The sequence below is a fragment of the Passer montanus genome, unplaced genomic scaffold (genome assembly GCF_014805655.1).
Source record: "Passer montanus isolate IOZ18808 unplaced genomic scaffold, ASM1480565v1 scaffold4, whole genome shotgun sequence".
Lineage (NCBI taxonomy): Eukaryota > Metazoa > Chordata > Aves > Passeriformes > Passeridae > Passer > Passer montanus.
This window is the reverse complement of record NW_024368818.1, coordinates 15,257,301-15,277,989: the sequence shown is the minus strand read 5'-3', so window position 1 is coordinate 15,277,989 and position 20,689 is coordinate 15,257,301. Positions and strand designations below refer to the sequence as shown.

The window sequence follows — 20,689 nt, the reverse complement described above, 5'->3', positions numbered from 1 at the left end:
ATTTGTAATGGCAGGGGAAGGGAAAAGAACAATCTGGTTTTTCTGGCAGATTTGTTTTTAGGCTTTTTATTGCCACAAGACTCAATTAAAATGAAGATAATGAAAGGAGAGGTCCCAGTTCAGTTGATTAAGTCAGGAATTACCTACAGAATGAGGAGTATCATTATAGACAACACCATCAAAACTCTGAGCTTCATTCATGGCAACAGGAACTTATCCTGGTTTCTCCTAGCTCCTAGCACCATCCAGGAGCAAGCAACCAAAGCACTTCTGTTACTGCACCAGACCTTCCTCTTGTCAGCCTCAGGGCAGCTTAAGGCAAATTCTGTCAATCTTAAAGCTGCTTAGGGTAATGTTTTCAAAGTGACTTAGCAAATCAAAGTCTAATCTTCATTGAAAGTCTACAAAACCCTGTCTCAGATGTGCTTAATTTACCTTTAAAAATGGGATGCAGGAACTTCTGATGTTACCTTTAATCCTGCTTTTGAGCACACCCAGGGAGGAGTGTGTGGATAATGCAATTGAGTGAATGAGGAATTGTGAGGAGCTCATGTTACCTTTAATCCTGCTTTTGAGCACACCCAGGGAGGAGTGTGGATAATGCAATGGAGTGAATGAGGAATTGTGAGGAGCTCGCTGCAGTGTGCAGGGAGTTGTGGGAAAACAAACCTAAGGTTGTGTTTCACAGAGAGAAATGAGAATTTTAGAGTCATCCTCTTGCAGCTTTCTTTCAAAAATATTAAAGCAGATATTGCTGCTGTTAATCTTTTGAGTAGTGGTGGTCAATCAGCACTTTTATAGTCAAAGTACATTTCTAAAGAAAATTGACAACCAGACACACAGTGAGACCAACAAATCTAATCACTAGGAAGAAGTAACAGTCAGATTACTTTGACACTCATGAGGTGACACCAAAGATCATTATTTCAATTTTTAATTTTTGTTTGTTTGTTTCTGCTTTTGAATATTCTGGCATCTTATTTTCAAGCTTTTTTTCTATGAAGAGCATACACTAGTGAAAACTGATGTTGAATTATTCATTTGACTCAAGAAGATGGAGATTTATAGAAAATCTACTAGAAAACATTCTACTAGGAAACATTCCAATCACAGAATAAAACTTCACAGGATAAATCTCTTTGTGGTAAGTTTTGATAGATAGGAGTTCAAGGAATCCACAGAACTGGTTGACCAAATAGAACATCTTGTAGCTGCTGCTCTCCCAGGCAAACTTTTTTGTTATTTCCATTACAGTTTAGACAATTTCACTTGACTTCAGCTCAGGCCTGTGGTATTGATTTTTCTGGAGTCCCACCTCAAAACTCTGACACCTTTAGAGATTTCATGAAGCAGAGGTTATGTAGAGACATCTGACCTTTGTACCATAAAAACTCATCTTTGGATTTCAATTGCATTTGGACTTCTGCAAAATTACTCTTCTTCAAAAGTCATCCTTTAAAAGAGACAAAGTCAAACCCAGAAATTAATTGCATAGCTTCCAGTTGAAGTCTATGCTAAAACCCAAAGAAAGGACTCATTCTATAGGCAACCTCCTCCTACTGATTGATTAAACTCTTAATGAGTTCCTCAAGTTTTGACCTAAACACAAAAGGTTTTCATGATTTCTCAAACAGTTGTATTCAGCAGAGTTTATGGATTTAGTACATTTCTCCACATTAGGCAGGATAATTAATTTCCATCATAATTTTCAGTGGTTTTCTACAGTATAGCTCCTGTTTGAATGGGGCTTCTCATTATCTCAGCAGAACCTACTCAGTCAACACAATAACAATGAAAATCCAAATTGTGACTTTTTCACTGTCAAAGGAGAGCATTCAAGGCCAAGCAGAAACCATTAGTGAGAAAGAGCTGTTGCAAACAAATATCTTGACTTTTCTTTCCATAATGCCCTCTCTCCTCAGAGCAGCCAATGTTCTATCTCATTAATACTTTCTCCGAGTTTTGCTTGTCTACACTTTTTCACAGCTAGAGAACAATCTTTTTTCCAATACCAGTTTCTAAAGGCTGGAGTGTATAAATGGATTTATTATTATATTAACAGATTATTATGATTCATTATGTTACAATCACCTCCATGATAGGAAAGTAGAGTTCCTCACCTCTTACAACAGAAGTCAGAATAATCAGATTGACAAGGCTCCAGTGTTGATTTCTCAGGAGAAAAGAAAAAAAATTATCCATTTTGCTGACAAAATTGTCTGAATTTTGGCTGGTGGGATGTTTTCTAGTGGTAGAGGCATTGTGCTTAGTCCATCTCTTACAAGTCTTTCTGTCATCATTATGTTCAAATCTTACAAATCAAAAATGTGGATCATTTTTTAATGGGAAGGTTTTGTCTTACTGAAGTTCAGTAGATGTCTAATATCCTTGTCCAAAGAAAAAAGAAACCATCATGTATCTGGCTGGTAGTAATAATTATGTTACCAGGGGAGTTCTTTTTGTGTGTGCTGAAAATTTCCTTTTGATTATAAACCAGTGGAAGTACAATGAATTCTGTGGACAGCCTGGCCACAATGGAATTTTAAAAGCTGCCAGCAGACTCAGGTCATGATTAGGTCTAAGAGAAAGCAATTGCAAGCTACAGGCTATCTGGGAAAACTGCCGAAAAAACCCAACTACCCAAAGCAGATCTTCGAGTTCTCTTGCAATAGTTAGAACTACTGCAGACCAATTACTAAAAAATACCAAAATCCTGTGCTTTTTTGCAGTGTATTCTCTAGTGGTAGAAAGACACACTTGGATGCAGGGAGGTATGGGGGTAGGTGGCTACAGGCTGTGCTAACAGAGTCATAATTCTCCCTTTCAGTTTCATTGTCTTTGAAAGAAATAACCTGATTTTATTTTATTTTATTTTATTTTATTTTATTTTATTTTATTTTATTTTATTTTATTTTTCCCTGTGAAAAAATATCTCTAAATTAATATTCTCAGACAGCAAATAAGTTACTATCAGAGAGAATGACTTTTTGGCTCCTGTGTCAATCCATGCAACCCACAGGTTGCAATTTCTGGTGAATTACCCAGTAGTTTAGAGTGTCCCTGATTTGACATCCAGTCACATTTCCTTTCTGGATATGGATAATCTTAAATGTCACAACACAAAAATCTGTGTTGAGAAACTGTACTTGATGCCTCAGAGAGAAACCAGAGGTGCAGTCAAGCAGCAGCTTCACTTAGTCTGTATGGGGAGGAAAAAAAGTCAAACCAATTAATAAAACAGATTTCATATCATTTTGGTGCATAATGCACAGGCCAAGGTCAGTCAAAATTTATCTTATTTCTTTAGAAGAAACAGCTAAGTACAAACCTGGTGTAAGTTTTGAGTTTGCTGTGAAATCTGCATCTCATGCATAAGTTTAGGGGTTTATTGTGAAATTCCAGCCACAAACTCAGGGGTGCTGAAGAAGCCTTCCAGAATCAACTACAGATCTCCTCTGGAGTTTATGAAACTGCCTAAGGCTAAAGTTCATCTGTTCAAACCCAAGGCAGTGTCCCTGTTTCAAAGCAAACCTCAAAGCTGAGGATCTGGACTACATTGTGTCCAGTGCAGATGTATTTAAAAGCTTCTGTTTACCACAGATGAAACTGGCTGCCAGATTTTCCTAGTCAGCAAATTATGGTAAGGTGAGCATATGCTCACAGCTTGGTTTCAGATGTTTGCAAGCAGGAGGGAGATTCTATTTGGTTTTTTTATGTCCTGTAAAATGCCAAAGAAACAGAAAGTGTGTTCCTTGAAAGGAATTCCCCTTGTACCAAGAGAAAGCATGAAGGAATTACACTTTCTCAAGCCACCCTACAATTCCTGCTGGGAGGGGTTAAAGCCAGGCAAACCTGGGAGTAATATCAGTTCTGTCCATGTCCACAACTGAAAGACTGAAGTGTCAGTCCTTGCTCACTCTGAGATATTTTGCCTCTAACATAGTACTTTGTATGCTGTTATGTAGCAAGACCATGAAAGTGCAGCGTGTTGGTCTGATACTTCTGAAAATGTTGATTTACATTTTTCTGTACAAATTTTGCAGAACCCATTTCCTGCACAGAATATGAGCCTTGTTAAAACCTAAAAAAAAAGCCCGTCGGCAACATAGAGATTGGCTCATAAGAGCTGACATTAAGGATCATGCTTGGATCTCCAAAATGAGCAGAATATTCCCCAAGGACAAATGGCAGTCCTCTTTCCTGATAAACATTATAAAGAAAATATATCCCTTTTCTTCGTGAAATTTTTCTGGAACTAATTGCTGCTATCTCCAGTTCTCTTTTTCATTGAGATCCTTGACATAATTCTCTGCCAAATTCCCACTAGGAGGAAAAGAATTAGGAATTAGGACTGAATGGAGAAATTGCTGAATGAAGTAAAGAAGTAATATGATAGCAAATGGAAAAGGCTTGCATGCAAATGTGCAGTGGGATTTGCTGCCTTAGGAGCAGCTATGCTAACACCCTGAACTGCACATTGACTGGGAGCATGCCCTATGGCTCAGTGCCTAAACCTACCCTCTTACTAATTTAAAGGCATTTCTCCTTATCCTTTTACTACATACCCTTGTAAAAAGTCCCTCTCCAGCTTACTTGTAGTTTCTAAGGTGGTGGAAGATCATAATAGTCTCCTTGGAGCCTTCTCCAGGCTGAACAACCACAATTCTCTCAGCCTGTGTTCACAGCAGAGGTGCCCCAGATCTCTGATTATCTTTGTGGGCTCCTCTGGAGTCACTCCTGCAGGTCTACATCTTTCTGCTGGGGTGCTCACAGCTGGACACAGCACTCCTGTCCACCTCACTTGCATCCAAATTCTGGCTGGTGATGGGCCCTGGCCAGTGCTAACTTCCAAAGGGAACCTGACAACCATGTTCTACTGCTGCCACCATGACTGATTTTGGTAACACTTACAGCCAATACTGTCCCTCTCAGCCTGACAAGGTTGAGGGGATGGGTTTCATGAAGAGTCACAACATTATTAAGATAGGGGAAAAAAAAAGAAGATGAAAGCAAAAAAAAACCCAAAATAAAGGCGGGGGGAATGAAAGTAAAAGAAGTAAAAGAAAAATGAGGCAAAGAAAAGGAAAAAGCAGGAATCTTGGTGTCTATGAGTGACAGGTCAAACATTCAGACATATTTTGTTAAAACTACATTGTTGTAGTATACTCCTCATAAAAGCTGTTCTTCCCAAAAGTCCCCCCTTCCACTCTCTCAGCAGAGGTGACAATGTATGACAGAATCACCTTTTGCACAGGAGCTATTGCAGCAGCCTCCAGTCTCAGCAAGCAGCATTTCAGAGCTTCCCAAACCTCTCAAGGAGGGAGAAACCATTTTTGTATGCTCAGCACATTGGATTCACCAGTTCAGCTTCTCCAGATGGAAACAGAGCTGGGAGGAGAAGTTCAAAGTCTTTATTGGCTTTCCAGTATGTGAAAATTTAACCTTTTAATAGCATCTTAATTGCCTTGCAATGGCTGCTTCGATCTGAGAGCTGCTTTGCTCTCTCTTGTAGCTATAGCAATGAATTACATTAGCGTTTCTTTCATCTTCTTCTAATTTTTTTCTTCAAGCTGAGCCTCTAAGTGGGTGGAAATACATTTATTACTGAGTGCAGAAAAGACAGCTATGGAGCTTGGGGTCTGATTCTGACTGTGGTGCTAGTTACTGTCTAAAACCAGGTAAATTATTAAACCTCTCTGCACTGGATTTCCCCATCTGTAAAAAAAGAATAGGGCAGAGGGTAGGATAGATGTGGTGAATGAGGAGAATAACATAGATCTCCCTTAGGATGATGCTATAAAATCTGATGTCTGAGAATCCCTGTTCAATAAATTTTCATAGAAGAGAGAAATATCCTTTAGTGGTGCATATGCAGATATGTTGGCAGATCACAGGAGAGTTAAGACTATTTACAGCAGCTGAAAATCTCTCTTGCTAAATGTTGTTGTCGTTTCATAATCAAGTGAATAGCAAAGAGCAGTCTGTAAATTTATGTGCAAACTCCCATCTGTGCCAGAAGAAGAAGAAACAAGTAATTTCAGAGATGCAAATAAAGCTTTCATGCAGCACCTGAACTGTATGAAAATACTGGCCATTGATGCAGGAGTGGAAGATTTTGGGGTTTTGCACTGAACATATAGAAGCATTCACTAAAATATATTCCTGTGTTGTAAATGCAGGTATATCCTTTGCTTTGTTAGGAAGATTGTGAAGACTACTAACAGTGGTGTTTACAGCATTAGCTGAGGAATCCAAGAGGTTTCTCTGTTAAGTTCTCTTTTCTGCTAAGGGCTTAGCAAGATCACTTAGTCTTTCTGTACCCTATTTTTTCATGTTACAAATGCTGGTAACAATATAACATCATGGATGTCAATAGGTTGTAATATATGGGATTGCACTAGGAATTTATTTTCTATTTTGTTACAGCTCATATATTTTCTTTGCCAAACATTTATTACTCTAACTGCAAGAATAGGTGTCATTAGGAATAGAAATTTACTGCACAAGGCAGCTTAGCTTTTGAAAGTGCCACAAATAATGAAGTATTTATGCTAAGTGGAAGAAAAAAAGATACCCCAATATCGGTGGCCTTCATGCCATGTAGACACCTCACATATTAGGCAGTATATTACAGCTTGGTGAATTCAGTATTTTAATTTCAAACCATATTTGAATTTAAATGCTGTTGTGAAATGTCTCATGTTTTACGGTGATGTGGCTGCCTAAAAATGATTAAGAAGCACCCAAGCACAAAAATAAAACCTGTTAGGTTCTGTCCAAATTGCTGCTGGGATTAGTCTAGTGTAATGATCACTTCTGAAGTCTAGAATAATATCAGGGAAGCAAGCCTCACATATTCCTAAATATTTGTGATAGCCAGCTTCTTCTAAATGTTTGTACCTCCTGCTTCAATTCTCAGGACTTTATTTTCTATAAGCATGAGATTTCACCAAGCCTTTCATGGCAGTACTTGGCACTTGAATGACACTTTTCATTTTCAAGATATTAAACAGTTTTCCTTTAACTAAAGCAAGAACTAAGAACTGAGAAAAAACTAACTAAAGTGTTAATGGAACTTTGGTGCATATACCTTATGCTTTTGATAATCACACCAATGCCTTTTGCTGTTTTCCTACTAAGGGAATTAAGCTGACCAAATCATTATTTCACCGCATCTTTTAACTGGTTAGTAAAGTAGCAAGCTCTGTTCCCTATTCCAGTATTTTATCCACATCTCATAGTAGTCACTGGGTTTAGTGTATTTGTAACTTCAAAATGCATTCTCTATCCTGTGTAACCCAGGGTCCTCTTTGTGAAATGCACTGTCTAGAAAATAGTGAACAGGGTTTTTCTGATTCTGGTGTGATCACAACATTGGTGACAGCTCTAAAGTGGAAGTTAAATAATTCAAACTGATTTCCTTTATTATAAAATATTGACTATCCCAGTTCAAAAGTAGACCAAGTCAGCTGACTTGGAAAAAAGTTTTACTGACACAGAGAAAGCTCTTGGTTTTGTCCTATAGTATGCAAAAAAAAGGCTTAACAGTGGATGCAAGCAGCTAACTGAACATATAAAACACTTGAAAGAACAGTGCTTTAAGATGCACTTTTATAAGTTGTGAAGAAAAAAAAGAAGCTGTTAGTGTTCAAGACTGTTAGATAAATGTCATTAAAATGTTGTAAGGTTATTGAGATTATTATTCTTTAATATTGCAGTAAAAGACACTAAAAATTATTTACAGCTCAGTGCTGTGAACTGCCCAAGCAACCCGTGAATAAGCAGCCTCAGCCAGATGAAAGCATATAGTCATATTAGCAAGTTCAGAAAGCTCACTAGCTCTGCTGAGCAGCCCCTCCACCATCTGCAATATTGTATTTGTGTTTTGGGGAGATACCTCTAATTCATCACAGAGAGAGAGAGGCACTGTGACATGTCTTCTTGGTTTAGACCCTCTGGATAGTTTGAATAACCCTGTTTCTATTAAACATCTTGTTTTGGAAGAGTACTTGTCTGCTCCTGATCCTGCTAAACTTTCTCTAGCTGAAATGATGGTGCTCATCTCTCAGAGAGGGCTGTTAGGTGCTTTGTGTAAGGGTGGGTTTCTTGTTGGACTGTGTTGCTTATGTCCTCAGCTCAACTCATAGTATTCAGCAAAGGTGCTATTATTTTTTAACTTTTCTTCTGATATTCTCCCTGGTGTGGCAGAACCTGTCTAAGGTGTCTAACATACCCCTTAGTGTGTTATCCTGGTGAAGAAGCTTGCACTAAACAACTAGACTTTGCTGAGAGATCACCTTGACTCTGATGAAAGTTTCAGTGCTTGCAGATAGTGTCCTGTAAGACTTGGATGTCGTTGTCTAAAAGCATGAAAGGGCAAAGAAAAAAGGGCATCTTTTTCTGTCTGTTCTACCCAGTTCCTTTACCAAGCAAGAGGTCTGGCTGCATTCATTTTGTGTCACTTCAGTTGACACTCAACAGATGCAGAGGTGTTATTTTTATGTACATCTTCAAAACCAAGCACAAACAGAACTGTGTGGTGTTCATCAGGTAGAAAATTAGAAATGACATGTTAGTCTCTTATAGGGACTAGATTTTGCAATCCAAACTGCCCTTGCAGCCTGAGGTGGTGGAGATGAGTGTGCCCAGGTCTCTCTATAGCCCAAAGTAGTCAACAATGCCTGGAGTAAAGATCTCCATGTACTTTATAGCTGGGCCAACAACCAACCAGCAAAAGTATGTTTTACAGAGCCAGAAATGTTATCACAGGTGTAAGCTCAAATACAGCTGTTACCAAGACCTGGCTCTTAATTTTAAATGTTTGGGAAAGATCACTGAAGTCAGCTCTCATGCCATTTTCATTTGCTAATGGAGTAATCAACATCTGTAGAGCATCAGCCACAAAATCTTTCATTCAGTGAAAAGTGTGCTCAAAAACTCTCTTGTCTGAGATCTGTAATCTCATTTTAATTAGCAATGCACATGATTACTCCAATCAAAGGAAGTCAGTGGCAAACATTGCCATCTGCATTCATCGTTAACATCAGCCAGCATGATGACAGACTCATTTTAAGTCAATATGTGAGCTCTGAGGTGCAAATGTCTGTTCAAGGACAAAGAATATTGTCCTACTTTTTCCTCCTTAGCTTTTGAAAGACAACCTTGCTGAATATGGAGCATTTCCAGTTTGGCATTCCCATCAGGAAATGTTTTGCATCAGGGATGTGAGAATCTTGCTTATTCTCTGTAACAGAAGATATTGTCCGTTGTTTTGAGTGAGTTAATTATGCCTGGAATCAGGATTGTTTGATGTCTGCCCAGTATCCAGCATGGCCAACTGTCTGGTCAGGGGTTTTGAGCTGTTGAACAGCTTCCATGGCAAGGTGCACAATTAATCAGTGAGTTTTTAAGACTGTTCAATACGGTGGTAAAACTCTGACCGCTGCCTGCTGCCAAGGGCAATGCCCACAGTGTTGTATGCCTGTTTGTATATGCACTGCCATCTTCCAGGGATCTGGTGGCATCTGTTGGTTAAGAAGAGGTGTCTAATGACACTTAACTGCTTCTTGATTTATGAGCTTCTTCATCAGATGTCCTCACAGGAGGATGTACTTGAGAAGCAACAGATGACCTAGTACCAGTAAGAGTCCTTTATGAATGTAAATATTTAATAAGATATAGTCAGGTTTTTAAAATAACTTTTCCACTGCTAAGCCATTAAATTTTTCCAAAGGGTACTTGCATTCCAAGAACATTTACCAAAAAAGGAACGAGCATAAGTAAGCTTATGGATTATGTAAAATTCAGCAGTCTTCATCCTCAGAGAAGGGAATTATCTGGGCATTTCTGAAGATGCTAGTACAAGACTTTAAACTCTTTAAAAGAATACATATTTCAAGTAGCATTTTTCCTCCTCCTGAACCATATTTGCCATGCAGAGTTGGTGCATATGAAAGCTTTAAATTATTTTGCTTACACAGTCACAATTTTGATAACTTATTTTAAAGTTCTCCACCTTATGAGAAGTAGCTTTGAGTGGTTTATATCTACCCATAAAACTTCTACAATCACTTTTTGCAATTACACTAGAATGCACAGCAATTAATTACATCAAATCCTTCTCACAGAAGTGTTTACCAGTGAAAAAGATTGCCATGGCTTTCTTTCTGACAGTGAAAGAGGAATTATTAGACACTTCTTGGGATTTAACTGATGTAAGATTTCTGCAGCCGGGATTATGATCATATTATTTTTCTCTATAGGAAATAAATATCAGTTCTTGACAGGTATGATCTTCAAACAATATTTTACATGCGGAAAATATTCCCAAGTATTTTTTTGTGTAAGAAACCAAGATCTATATTTTTAGCTAGGTAGTTCCAATGAGTGACCTTCACTTGCTGGGATTTGTGTGCAGGGTCTTACTCTCAGAAAGAGGGGTGCATCTACCCTGACGTAGGTGCCAGGCATAGGACTGGAAGGCATAGGCTGAGAACTGGTATTGGATTTTACCAGTTACATTCTCTTACAGGAAAAAAGAAAAAAAAAAAAGAAAATAAAAGGCTTCTGTAAAGATTAACTTCACAGTGGAAAGAGTTTTCCTCTGAGTAGGACCTTTCCCCTTGGAAAAGGTTACCTGTGACATAAAATATGATTAATTGTTCAGAAGTACACATACCCAGACTGATATAATAACCTGCCTTCATGTCTTTGTTTCTTTCCCAGAGCCATGTTTGACTATGACAAGAGCAAAGACAGTGGCCTCCCCAGCCAAGGACTGAGTTTCAAGTATGGAGACATCCTTCACGTCATCAACGCCTCAGATGATGAATGGTGGCAGGCAAGGAGGGTCACTCTGGAGGGGGACAGTGAGGAGATGGGAGTTATACCCAGCAAGAGGAGGTGAGTGCTGCCTCCTCCTTCTTACTTCCTTGGCCATTATCTTAAAGTATTTCTTTGGGGTTTTTTGCAAAGATGGGGTGCATCAATCTACTGAAAAACTGGGAACAGTAAAGGAAAATCCCATGGGTATTTCAAGAGTTAGAGGACACAGTTTTTGCTGTAAGATTTAAAGCATTAAGGCTGTTTATAACTGTATTGAAAAGAAACTCAGAAGGTGACTCAATTGCTAGTAACTTCATAAAGAAAGGGGAAAAGAAGAAGAGATTGCCATCTACTAAAGAGCTTCAGCAAAATAATGGAATAACCAGAACCTGAGTCTAGGAATTTGCTCTGAATTTGAAGTGGAGTACATGTTTTAATGTCAGGGTGATTAGCCATTGCATCAAACTGCTGAAGGATGTAATGAATGGCTTGACATTTTCAAATCAAGACTGTATGTCTTTCTTTTGAGAGGGTAATAGCATTAAACTTCTCAGCCTGTGTGATGTAAAATGTGGTACTAAATTATATAATGGTCATCTTTGGCTTCAAAATCTGTTAATTTAATCTCAGCCTGCCTGGAAACTGATGCATAATCAATATCACAGTAAATTTTTCATATAATGTAAATGAAGGCACTTTCATCTTCTATCCAAACTAAATCTGAATCTTTTGTGTCTGTGATGGATTCGTGGTGACTGTCGGAGAGAGAACAGATATCTGAATCTCCCCTGTTGTTTCTATTGTTTATTCTGCCTAGATGCTTTTGTAAAATTGGCCACAAGTCTCTGATAGTATCAGAACTAGCACACAAACCAGTATTACCTCCTGGCTCTGTTGATAGTTGATATAAAAAGGTCAAGAACTGAAAGGGTAGGAGGAAAATTAAATCCGTCAAAACATATTACATTTCTCTTTTGCAGCAATGCCGTCATACTGAGTATAAACTTTCTATTCCTAGCTATTTCAGCTTTAGCACTAGTGTAAAAATGATCATGGCCATCTTTTTATAGAGGGGAAATGGGATGCTTGGTGCTCCCTTGAGCATCTGCTGCAGTTTCAAGAGAATTGGCCAAGGTACTAATAGAGCTTATGGTACTCATTGTTCTAAATCATGTAAAAGTAAACTAAAAGGCCATCAAATACCTTGTTGACATGAGCCCTGAAAAAACATTAATTTCTGTAATGATCATGTTTGAATAGCAACCACACCTGGTTTTTGGTTTTTCAGCTAAGAGCCATTTTGCCATTTGTGTAATAGACAGAAATAAAAGGTTAGGTTGTAAGGTTAGGTTATAAGTTTCAAGATGGAAAATGTGCCCATTAACCAGACTTAGCCTCTAGATATTGAAAAGGGGATACTTGCCTGCTATTCATTGCTACAGTAAATACTGCTGTAATTACATGATTGGATCATACCTAGGAAGAGTGAAGAGTTTATTTAATGCTGTGGTAAGTAAGTGCACAAAGCTCACTCCTGTATGGTGCCTACTGTGAAAAGGTGCAAAAAAGCTGTCATACATATTAAAACAACTGCAGAGGAAAAAAGGACAAAGCTAATTAAGATGTGGAATTGTATATCCTGTAAAGTAGACAGGTGGTGTGTGCCTAAAGCTTATTGGGTTACCCACACAGTGGTGTTTTCAAGGACAAAAGATAAAGATTCTCTAGTCAAGGTCAGACACATAAGAGAGCCTAGGAATAAGATATGGCTCAGGAAACACTGGGAGAAAACAGAATTAAAAAAAAAAAAGAAAACACAACTATATGAAAATAGGTTGGTTAAAACCTAAAAAGAAGAGTCTTGAATTTTAAAAGATTCAGGTACAGTTACCATGCTCTCCGCTTGTCATCCTTATTCTTCACTAGTGAAGCTGAGTGGCCTGGAAAAATCAATGGCATCTGATTTTCTGTCTGCATGAATGCAATGATACACCTGAGCTGGAGGGGATGAGGTTGCTGTTATTTCATAAAAGGTTTCAGTTGTACAATATTTTTTTCCAATGCACTGAAAAGTGAGGACTGTTTCCTTTCTGTGGGTTCTGGATGATTCCTCAGCACCTGAGAGTGATGTGCTCTTGCCAGCATCTCCTGTGGTCATTTACACCACCCAAGCAATCAGTGCACACAGGGCTGAGTTACAGAGAGTAAAGCTAATCATACTCACCAGACTGTGCTAATTCAGAGTTCAATTTCCTCTGCAGGTGTGGGTTATTGACTGTAAGAGGATTAATCTAAAACAGAGTACTCCTGGAATTCATTTGACCAAATATAGGCAGCTACAGCATGGAAATCCTCATTTAAGGTGTTGGCTCCAGGATGCCATGTCTCTTATAGTTTATATGGGATTATTTCTATAAGCAATGCTTTGTATATAGTACAGCATATGTTACATCTAGCAGTAAAATATTATGGATGGATGGATGGATGGATGGACGGATGGATGACGAAGGAAAGGAAAGGAAAGGAAAAGAAAGGAAAGGAAAAGAAAGGAAAGGAAAAGAAAGGAAAGGAAAAGAAAGGAAAGGAAAAGAAAGGAAAGGAAAAGAAAGGAAAGGAAAAGAAAGGAAAGGAAAAGAAAGGAAAGGAAAAGAAAGGAAAGGAAAAGAAAGGAAAGGAAAAGAAAGGAAAGGAAAAGAAAGGAAAGGAAAAGAAAGGAAAGGAAAAGAAAGGAAAGGAAAAGAAAGGAAAGGAAAAGAAAGGAAAGGAAAAGAAAGGAAAGGAAAAGAAAGGAAAGGAAAAGAAAGGAAAGGAAAAGAAAGGAAAGGAAAAGAAAGGAAAGGAAAGGAAATGGGAAAGGAAATGGGAAAGGAGAGGAGAAAGGAAAGGAAAAAGGAAAGGAAAAAGGAAAGGAAAGGAAGGAAAATAAGAACATCTGTAGGTGTTGGTTGGGCTTGTCCTGCAAGCTAAATTTGCCATGATGTTGCAAATTGAAGAATTTTATATTTGTCCTATATTTTTCAATCCCCAATTTATTTCTGGGGTTTTTTTAGGGTCTTGGGGGCTTTGGGGGAGGTATACTTGGAAGGGTTTTCTTTTGTGTTTAGATTCCTTTTTCTGATTGTGGAATGCTATCCTGTGGAATGCGATCCTGTAGTACTGTAACTTTATGTTTTGTACTTTGGGTCAGTGAGAGGCTATACAGATCCAGGAATTACTAGTACCAGGTTGAGTCTTTTAGCTGTCTGCTTTACTTCTATGTTACTTCTATTTCCCTTAACTTCTGTCCAGCAATTGCTAAGATACAATTCCTACATTTCCCATAAATGAAATCATTATGGAATATCTCTGAAAACCAGTGACCACTTCAATTTTATATATATAATATATGTTTGTAGATATATATATATGTATACAAATATATGTCTCTCTAGATGTGTGTACAAATATATATGTATATAAACAGACATAGTTCTTCTTTGAGGTGCTGTGTAATGGTAATTGCTGTAATTGCTTTCCATATGTTTAGGTCTTTTATTTTTTTACAGAAGAGCCTACCATACAATGACATTTTAGCATGAGCTGATTAGAGAAATTGGGAATCATTAATCAAGACTCCTTACTCTTTTTCTCCTCTATGACTTATGTGCTATACCAGCAAAAAAAAAATCATAATTTAGAATTATAGGGGAGCTGTCACTCATTAGTCTCTCCAGGTTTTTGGATGCATTGCCTCTTAATGATTTAATAGAGTTTGAAAGCTTTTTTGTCATTAGATTTCAGTATTTCTCCCAACATGTGGATTTGTTGCCTTGTTTATAGTTAAATAGCCATGTCAGGCTTTAAGAGAGAGTTTTAGAGAGCAGCACTGCAGCTGGAGGGGTATTACTGAAAGAAGCAGCACAAAGAAGTGAGGGTGGCCCCAAGTTTCTCTGCTGATACGTGCAAGGACCAAATCTCATAGAGCAGTGAGCCAATGACCTCTGTGGAGATTAAAGAAAATTAAATTCTAAGTCTACTGTTCTTAAATATAATTGTCACAACCATTTCTACACCTGAAAACAACATTTTGTTCATTTGTCAGTGTGTATTTATTGTCTGACTATAGCTGTTGTTCTCCACCACAGGACTGCATAGCTAGCTGGGTAGAAACCAAACACAATGATACACAGTTGGTGTGGTATTACATCATGTTGGTGATGGGAAGCACAGGACTTCAACATCAGAGGCTGCAAACCACTTCAGTTGTGGTTTAACCATCACCAAATAGTTATTATATAATATTAATTAATCAACATTTCAGGCCAAATTTCTTTTGGTTCCATATCTGCCCAAAAGATGTATCCAAGCTATGTTCAAGGTGACAGCACAACTCTATCAGGCAGGGTCTCCAAGGTGATTGGGACCACCAGCCCTGTCCCAATGTCTCAGGCAGCCTGCAGTATTGCCTGGGCACTATGGCTACATGTGTGAAGTGCTCCCTTATCATCAAAAATTGCTATTTATACTAGAACGACCAAGAGAATTAAATTTACGCTGCATTTTTTTTTTTTTTTACATTTAGATAGATAGATTGACTGATTGATTTAGATTAGAGTTTCCACATAATCTGTGCTTTTGATCATGAGAATTTTTATTTGCCTCATTGCCCTTCTTATTATCCATTTAAAATAAAAAATCAGCTTTCTATAAAAGAACAGCAGCAAGCTGAGCAACCCATGTCCAACATTCCCTCCCTATGGAAACACATTAGTTAAAGGGAATTTAAAAAATGCATCAAAACAATATGCATATATAAGAGTGTATTTCATTCCTAGACAGATGCACTGATTCAATAGTAAATAGGTTTTAATTTGCTGTAGCATTGATTTTACACCTCCATTTCTTTTCACTTTTTCCTTGCTGAGTCTCTGCGCAGGGACAAGCTCCTACATTGCAAGCCCTCCACAACAGCAACCTCCCACCTCATGAATGTCAAGCCTCAGTATTTTCTGTGGTGTGTGTGTGTGTATATCTGCCTGACTCAAGTCTGTGGGTCTGGATTGCAGCCTGAGATGTCACACAGATTGCCCCAGAATGGCTGAGCATAAATTCTCACCACTTTTACTACTGCTCCCTCTGCAGCTAACGAGGATATGGCCTTAAAACACTGAAATAATTACACTAATCTTTCTGTTGTCCTTCAGATGTGCAGTCACAAAACTGCTGTGAGACGGGACATCATGATAAGATATCCACTTTCAGGTAGTTTAGGTACATCTGACTGCCAAATGTTATGCAACTTGTATCTCTGTCATTATCAGCTGCAATAATAGCAGCCTGATACTTGTGTTTTCACATAGACAACATTCTCCACACAAGTACGTGTAGCCATGCTCTCCCTTCAGAGCAAAGTGGGGGGGAAAGTACATAAAACCCAATGTTTCACAAACATTTAAGGACAAGAAACAAGAGGTTTTCCCAGCACAGAAGTCCCTGTGGGTGAAAAGCCAACTTAAATTTGTTGTTCTGCTCAGCTTGGCAGAAGGGCATGTTTATCCACTCAAATGATTTTTTTTTAATGGTTTCCTATAAATCATCTACCTTTCTAAATAATGCTTAACATTTTAATCCCTAGTTGATAAAACTTTTTAAAATCAGCTAAGCTTTGTCTAAAATAATTTGTCTGTCTATACTCAGTAATCCAATTGGAAAAATTTAATATGGACTGAAATTTGTATGTACGTGTGAGTATAAACTTCTTCCTGTGCTCTTGCAATGATGTGAAACTTCTGTGCTGAAGGAAAACAGCTGTTAGCTTTTAAACAGAATAAGGTTGTGCTACAATTTTATGAGAAGTCACTTCCTAATGTCATTAGGTCTCCTCTTCATAAATATTGAGCAGATGCTGAGCTGTTTTCTATAAGCAAGCCACTGCAGATGGAGAGCTGAACCAGAGCACATTCTCTCCTACTGAAAAATGCATGTTTGGTGCAAAAATGCCACTTCAGGAACACTCCAAAATAACTTTGAGAATGGGAATCTCTTGGTAAGCTCAGATCTCACATCTCACAGAGGATGGAAGAAATAAAAAGCTATAAACTGAGACCACATATTTGAATTATAAATAGTGCATACATATTTTCACTTATCTTCCACTTGATAGGCAGACAAAACAAATACAGTGGAGGTGACCTGGAGATGGAGAAGCAAGACAAGAGACATAGCAAGGTTTTTCAAGTATCCATTTTACATTGCTTTCTTGTATTTCCTAACTCCTCAATACAGCATTCATGCTGGATTTGGAAACAACTTTCCTACTGCAAATCACTTCAGTGCCAAATATGTGCAAATTAGGCTACTGTTACCATTTTATTTCATTGTAGAAACAAGTTTGCAATTTGCATCTGTGTTCTACATCAGCTGTTATTGAAGATTAAAGCATTTCTCGCTTGATACTCTGTCTCAGCTGTGAAGACTGATTAGTGCTTTTAGGAAGGCACTGACAAAACTCCCAGGGGTCCAGCACTGTGTGATCATGGTTCATGTCTTGTTGAGTTATACTTGGGTTTTTTTCTGTTTGCAGCACTAATGAAGAACTGAAAGTTTTATTTTGAAAAATCGCACAAGCCCTTTTTCAACAGCTGTGTGTGCCCAGAAACACAAAAGCAGATAGGCATTGCAGTGTAGTGAGTGTTGCATCCCATTAGTAAGTTCCTCAGAAGAGTAAGAAGATAATAGTATCCTAAAGAACTCAAATCTGGAACTTACTAGTGAGGGAACACGGAAGGTTGAAGTATATTTTCAATGTACTGCTCCACTTCTCTAGCTTCACTTGACAAGAAGAGAGTGAATCCTGACCATTTCTGAAATAAAAAGGGCCAAGAGGTATCTACCACCAGGAATGTTTTTAAGAGAAAGTGAGTATATAGAGTATACTCCAACTGTCCCAGATCTCAGATGATCTTAGATAATTTCCCTGTACACAGCAGTGTTTCTGCACACAGCTATACTTGGAGAGTGGGTGGGAAAATGGAGGTGAAATCCCCCTAAGTTGTGCCAGGGTGATACTATACCACATAGAACTCAGACCTTTTCAGCTCCAGTCATGTCTGAATATTGGATGTAGGTTTCTTTGCACACTTCTTGAAACCTGTTTGAGTTTCAGTGACCCCTCCGGCACTTTTGAAAATGGGACTGAGCCATCAAGTTGTTCTGGAAATCATAGCCATGCTTTCCTTATCCCTTAGGCATAGCTCTATCAGGCAAATACATAATTAGCAAAGGTCACAGCAGCAATGTGTACATCAGGCAAGTCAGACTTGCAGGTCTGGGCCCTGCAAATCTGGGGCATAGGAGTCCTCCCCTTCACTTCATGTTTTTGCACAACTCCCCATAATCCTGCTTTGTCCAGCAGTGGTTGTAGAAAACTGGTTACCATGTTAAGTGAAACATTTCTTTCTTAAAAGCAATTTCTTCAGCTGATGGATCAAAATGTTCAAATGATGGTCAGCTGCTGTCAGCCAAACCAATGTAAGGAATTTACACACATATGCAATTTAGACCTTCACAGTGTCAGGTGCTGCAAATAACCCTTTGGACCTAAACTCCTTTCTTCTTGGGGAAAAAAGACAGTCAAGTTTAGTTTTCCTTAAATATAAAAACTACAAACCTGCAAAAAAGTGGATTTAGTGTTCCTTTAACAAGTGCCTTTTCTAAGAGCTAGATCAACAAATCTAAAAGAACAGTTATTCGAAACTTTGTGTCTTCACCAGATTAGTTCCCTTTTTAGCTCTGTCTATGGCAAAAATATCCCAGTTGCTCAGATGAGAAATTCTAAGAACATCTTAACATTCTTAGTTCACTGAAGTCCTGCACCCTGACCATTTCAACAAAGACTAAATCTTTGTAGAACCAAATCTAAATTCCAAGAGTTCTCCAGAGCATGCAAAACTAAAGCTTTTCAGAAATTTAGGTTCATTTCTTCAGGAAAAGGAGAGGTATATTCCTAACACCAGAACAACCCACTGCCACAATGCAAATCCCAGACCAAAGACATAAAAGCACAGTAGAGCACCTGAGCTGAAGAACTTAAAGATTATGTTATAAATTGGGCAACCCATTTATCTTGTCCTTGCCTCTTTCTAACAGCTGACCCATTTTACTGACAGTTCAGGCAGCAACAATAATGTAGTCAGCCTGAGACACAGAACATTTCATCTTGTAATTTTACATTTCAGCTAAATTATGAGTAACTGAGAACAGTTTTATTGTGGAAGGTGTCATGGAAGTTGTAACGGGAGGCAACATTGTGCGCTACCCTTAATCCAGTGCCAGATGATGAAATGTTTGGAACATTCAGTAACCATGCTGAGCATGTATGAAGATTGTTGTTATGTTTGCCTGAAGGACTAATGGCATTTAATGGCATTACTTAAATACTTCTCAGAGCAATGCAGAATGTTTCTGCAGCGCCTCATCTGTCTGCTATGCCTCTAGAAATGCCTCCACAACTGCTAAAGCAATTATAACAAACTTCATAAATAAGATTCACTTTTCAGGATTAATTTCCAAATTTTTTTATGCAGTGAATAAGAAATTAAGTTAAAAGCAGATGTTTTAGGAAGTTAGGCAGGGCCAGAATGAGTTTAAATGTTAACACAGATTAATAAATAGAATATTGTGTTCATTTGTGCTAATTATTTCCTCAGAAGGCATCCATCCTATTTAGGCAATTACACAGCCTCAATCCTATTTAGGCAATTACACAGCCTCGAGTCTTCATTTCTTACCGGTACTACCAAGGGACTTCATCTGCTAGCTCAAGTTTGAGATTGTTCATATGTTTTTAATAACACAGATTTAGTTTGAAAGATGCACTTGAGCTGTTTCCATGTGAATATTCCACACTTACACAGAAATGCATTTAATCTAAATTTAAATGGTAGCTATAGCAACCAACATTCACTATGTTTCAGGAGGGCATATATAAGCCTACTCAGACAGAAGGAAACATGTTGCGTTAATTATCATTCTATCAAAGCTCTAGAATTTGTATTTTGGAAAAGAATTATCAGAAATTATGAATTCCTACTACCCAGGCTTAGAAAGCAAGAGATTTGCAGGCATGTATCCTAATGTCTTATAAGCTAGCTTTGCGGGATTCGATGGAGATTTCCTACAGCAATCCCCAGCCATAACAAACAGGATTAGTGTTTCACTTTCAGGTAGATAATCAGATTTTTTACTTGAGCCAGTCAGTGATAGATCATGTAGATGATTTTGCAAAGGTAGGTAACATCACTTTTACAGTAATGTCCATATTAATCAAGGTGAGTAAAGACATGTCCTTGTTTCATTCCTCTGACCATAGAAATTCTAAATGTTGCCTGATTTTTGAACAGCTTAAATCAGAGAGAGTAAATCATGCTTTTCCCAGGCTCCCTTGTCTGTTGAGAGGCAGTGCTGTTCTACTGGTGTGGGGCAGCCAAGACTCCTCAAACCCTGTCCTGCATTTGCCAGAAAACTGCTGCCTGCTGAGGAAGTGACCTCTCCTTTTCCATGTATGAAATCTGCTTTACATGCTTACTTTAGGTATAGTAAGCTGCCAGTGGTCTTGGGAGAGCAGCTTCAAATGTTTCATACAAAATGCTGCTAAAATCAACGTGTGTTTCTTCATTTGTGTTTTCTTTTCCCCAGAGTTGAAAGAAAGGAGCGTGCCCGTTTGAAGACGGTGAAATTCAACGCGAAACCCGGTGTAATTGATGCAAAAGGGGTACGTAAATACTGAAACCTTTTGAAATTGCACTTTACAATTGTTTTATCTAGAGAAGAAAAAATTTAGCAACATGAGAAATATTTTGGTTGTTGCAGCCAAGACCTGCAACAT

General features: G+C 38.2%; 1 protein-coding gene across 29 annotated transcripts in view; it reads left to right on the top strand.

The window, feature by feature from the left end:
* Positions 1-20,689, top strand: part of DLG2 (discs large MAGUK scaffold protein 2) — a 982,417-nt gene that overhangs the window by 921,037 nt on the left and 40,691 nt on the right. For all 29 annotated transcript variants that reach the window (XM_039718578.1, XM_039718592.1, XM_039718586.1 and 26 more), the window contains 2 exons: positions 10,726-10,902; positions 20,500-20,575. In XM_039718578.1, coding sequence (XP_039574512.1) covers positions 10,726-10,902; positions 20,500-20,575 — 253 coding nt within the window. The remainder of the gene's footprint in view (positions 1-10,725; positions 10,903-20,499; positions 20,576-20,689) is intronic.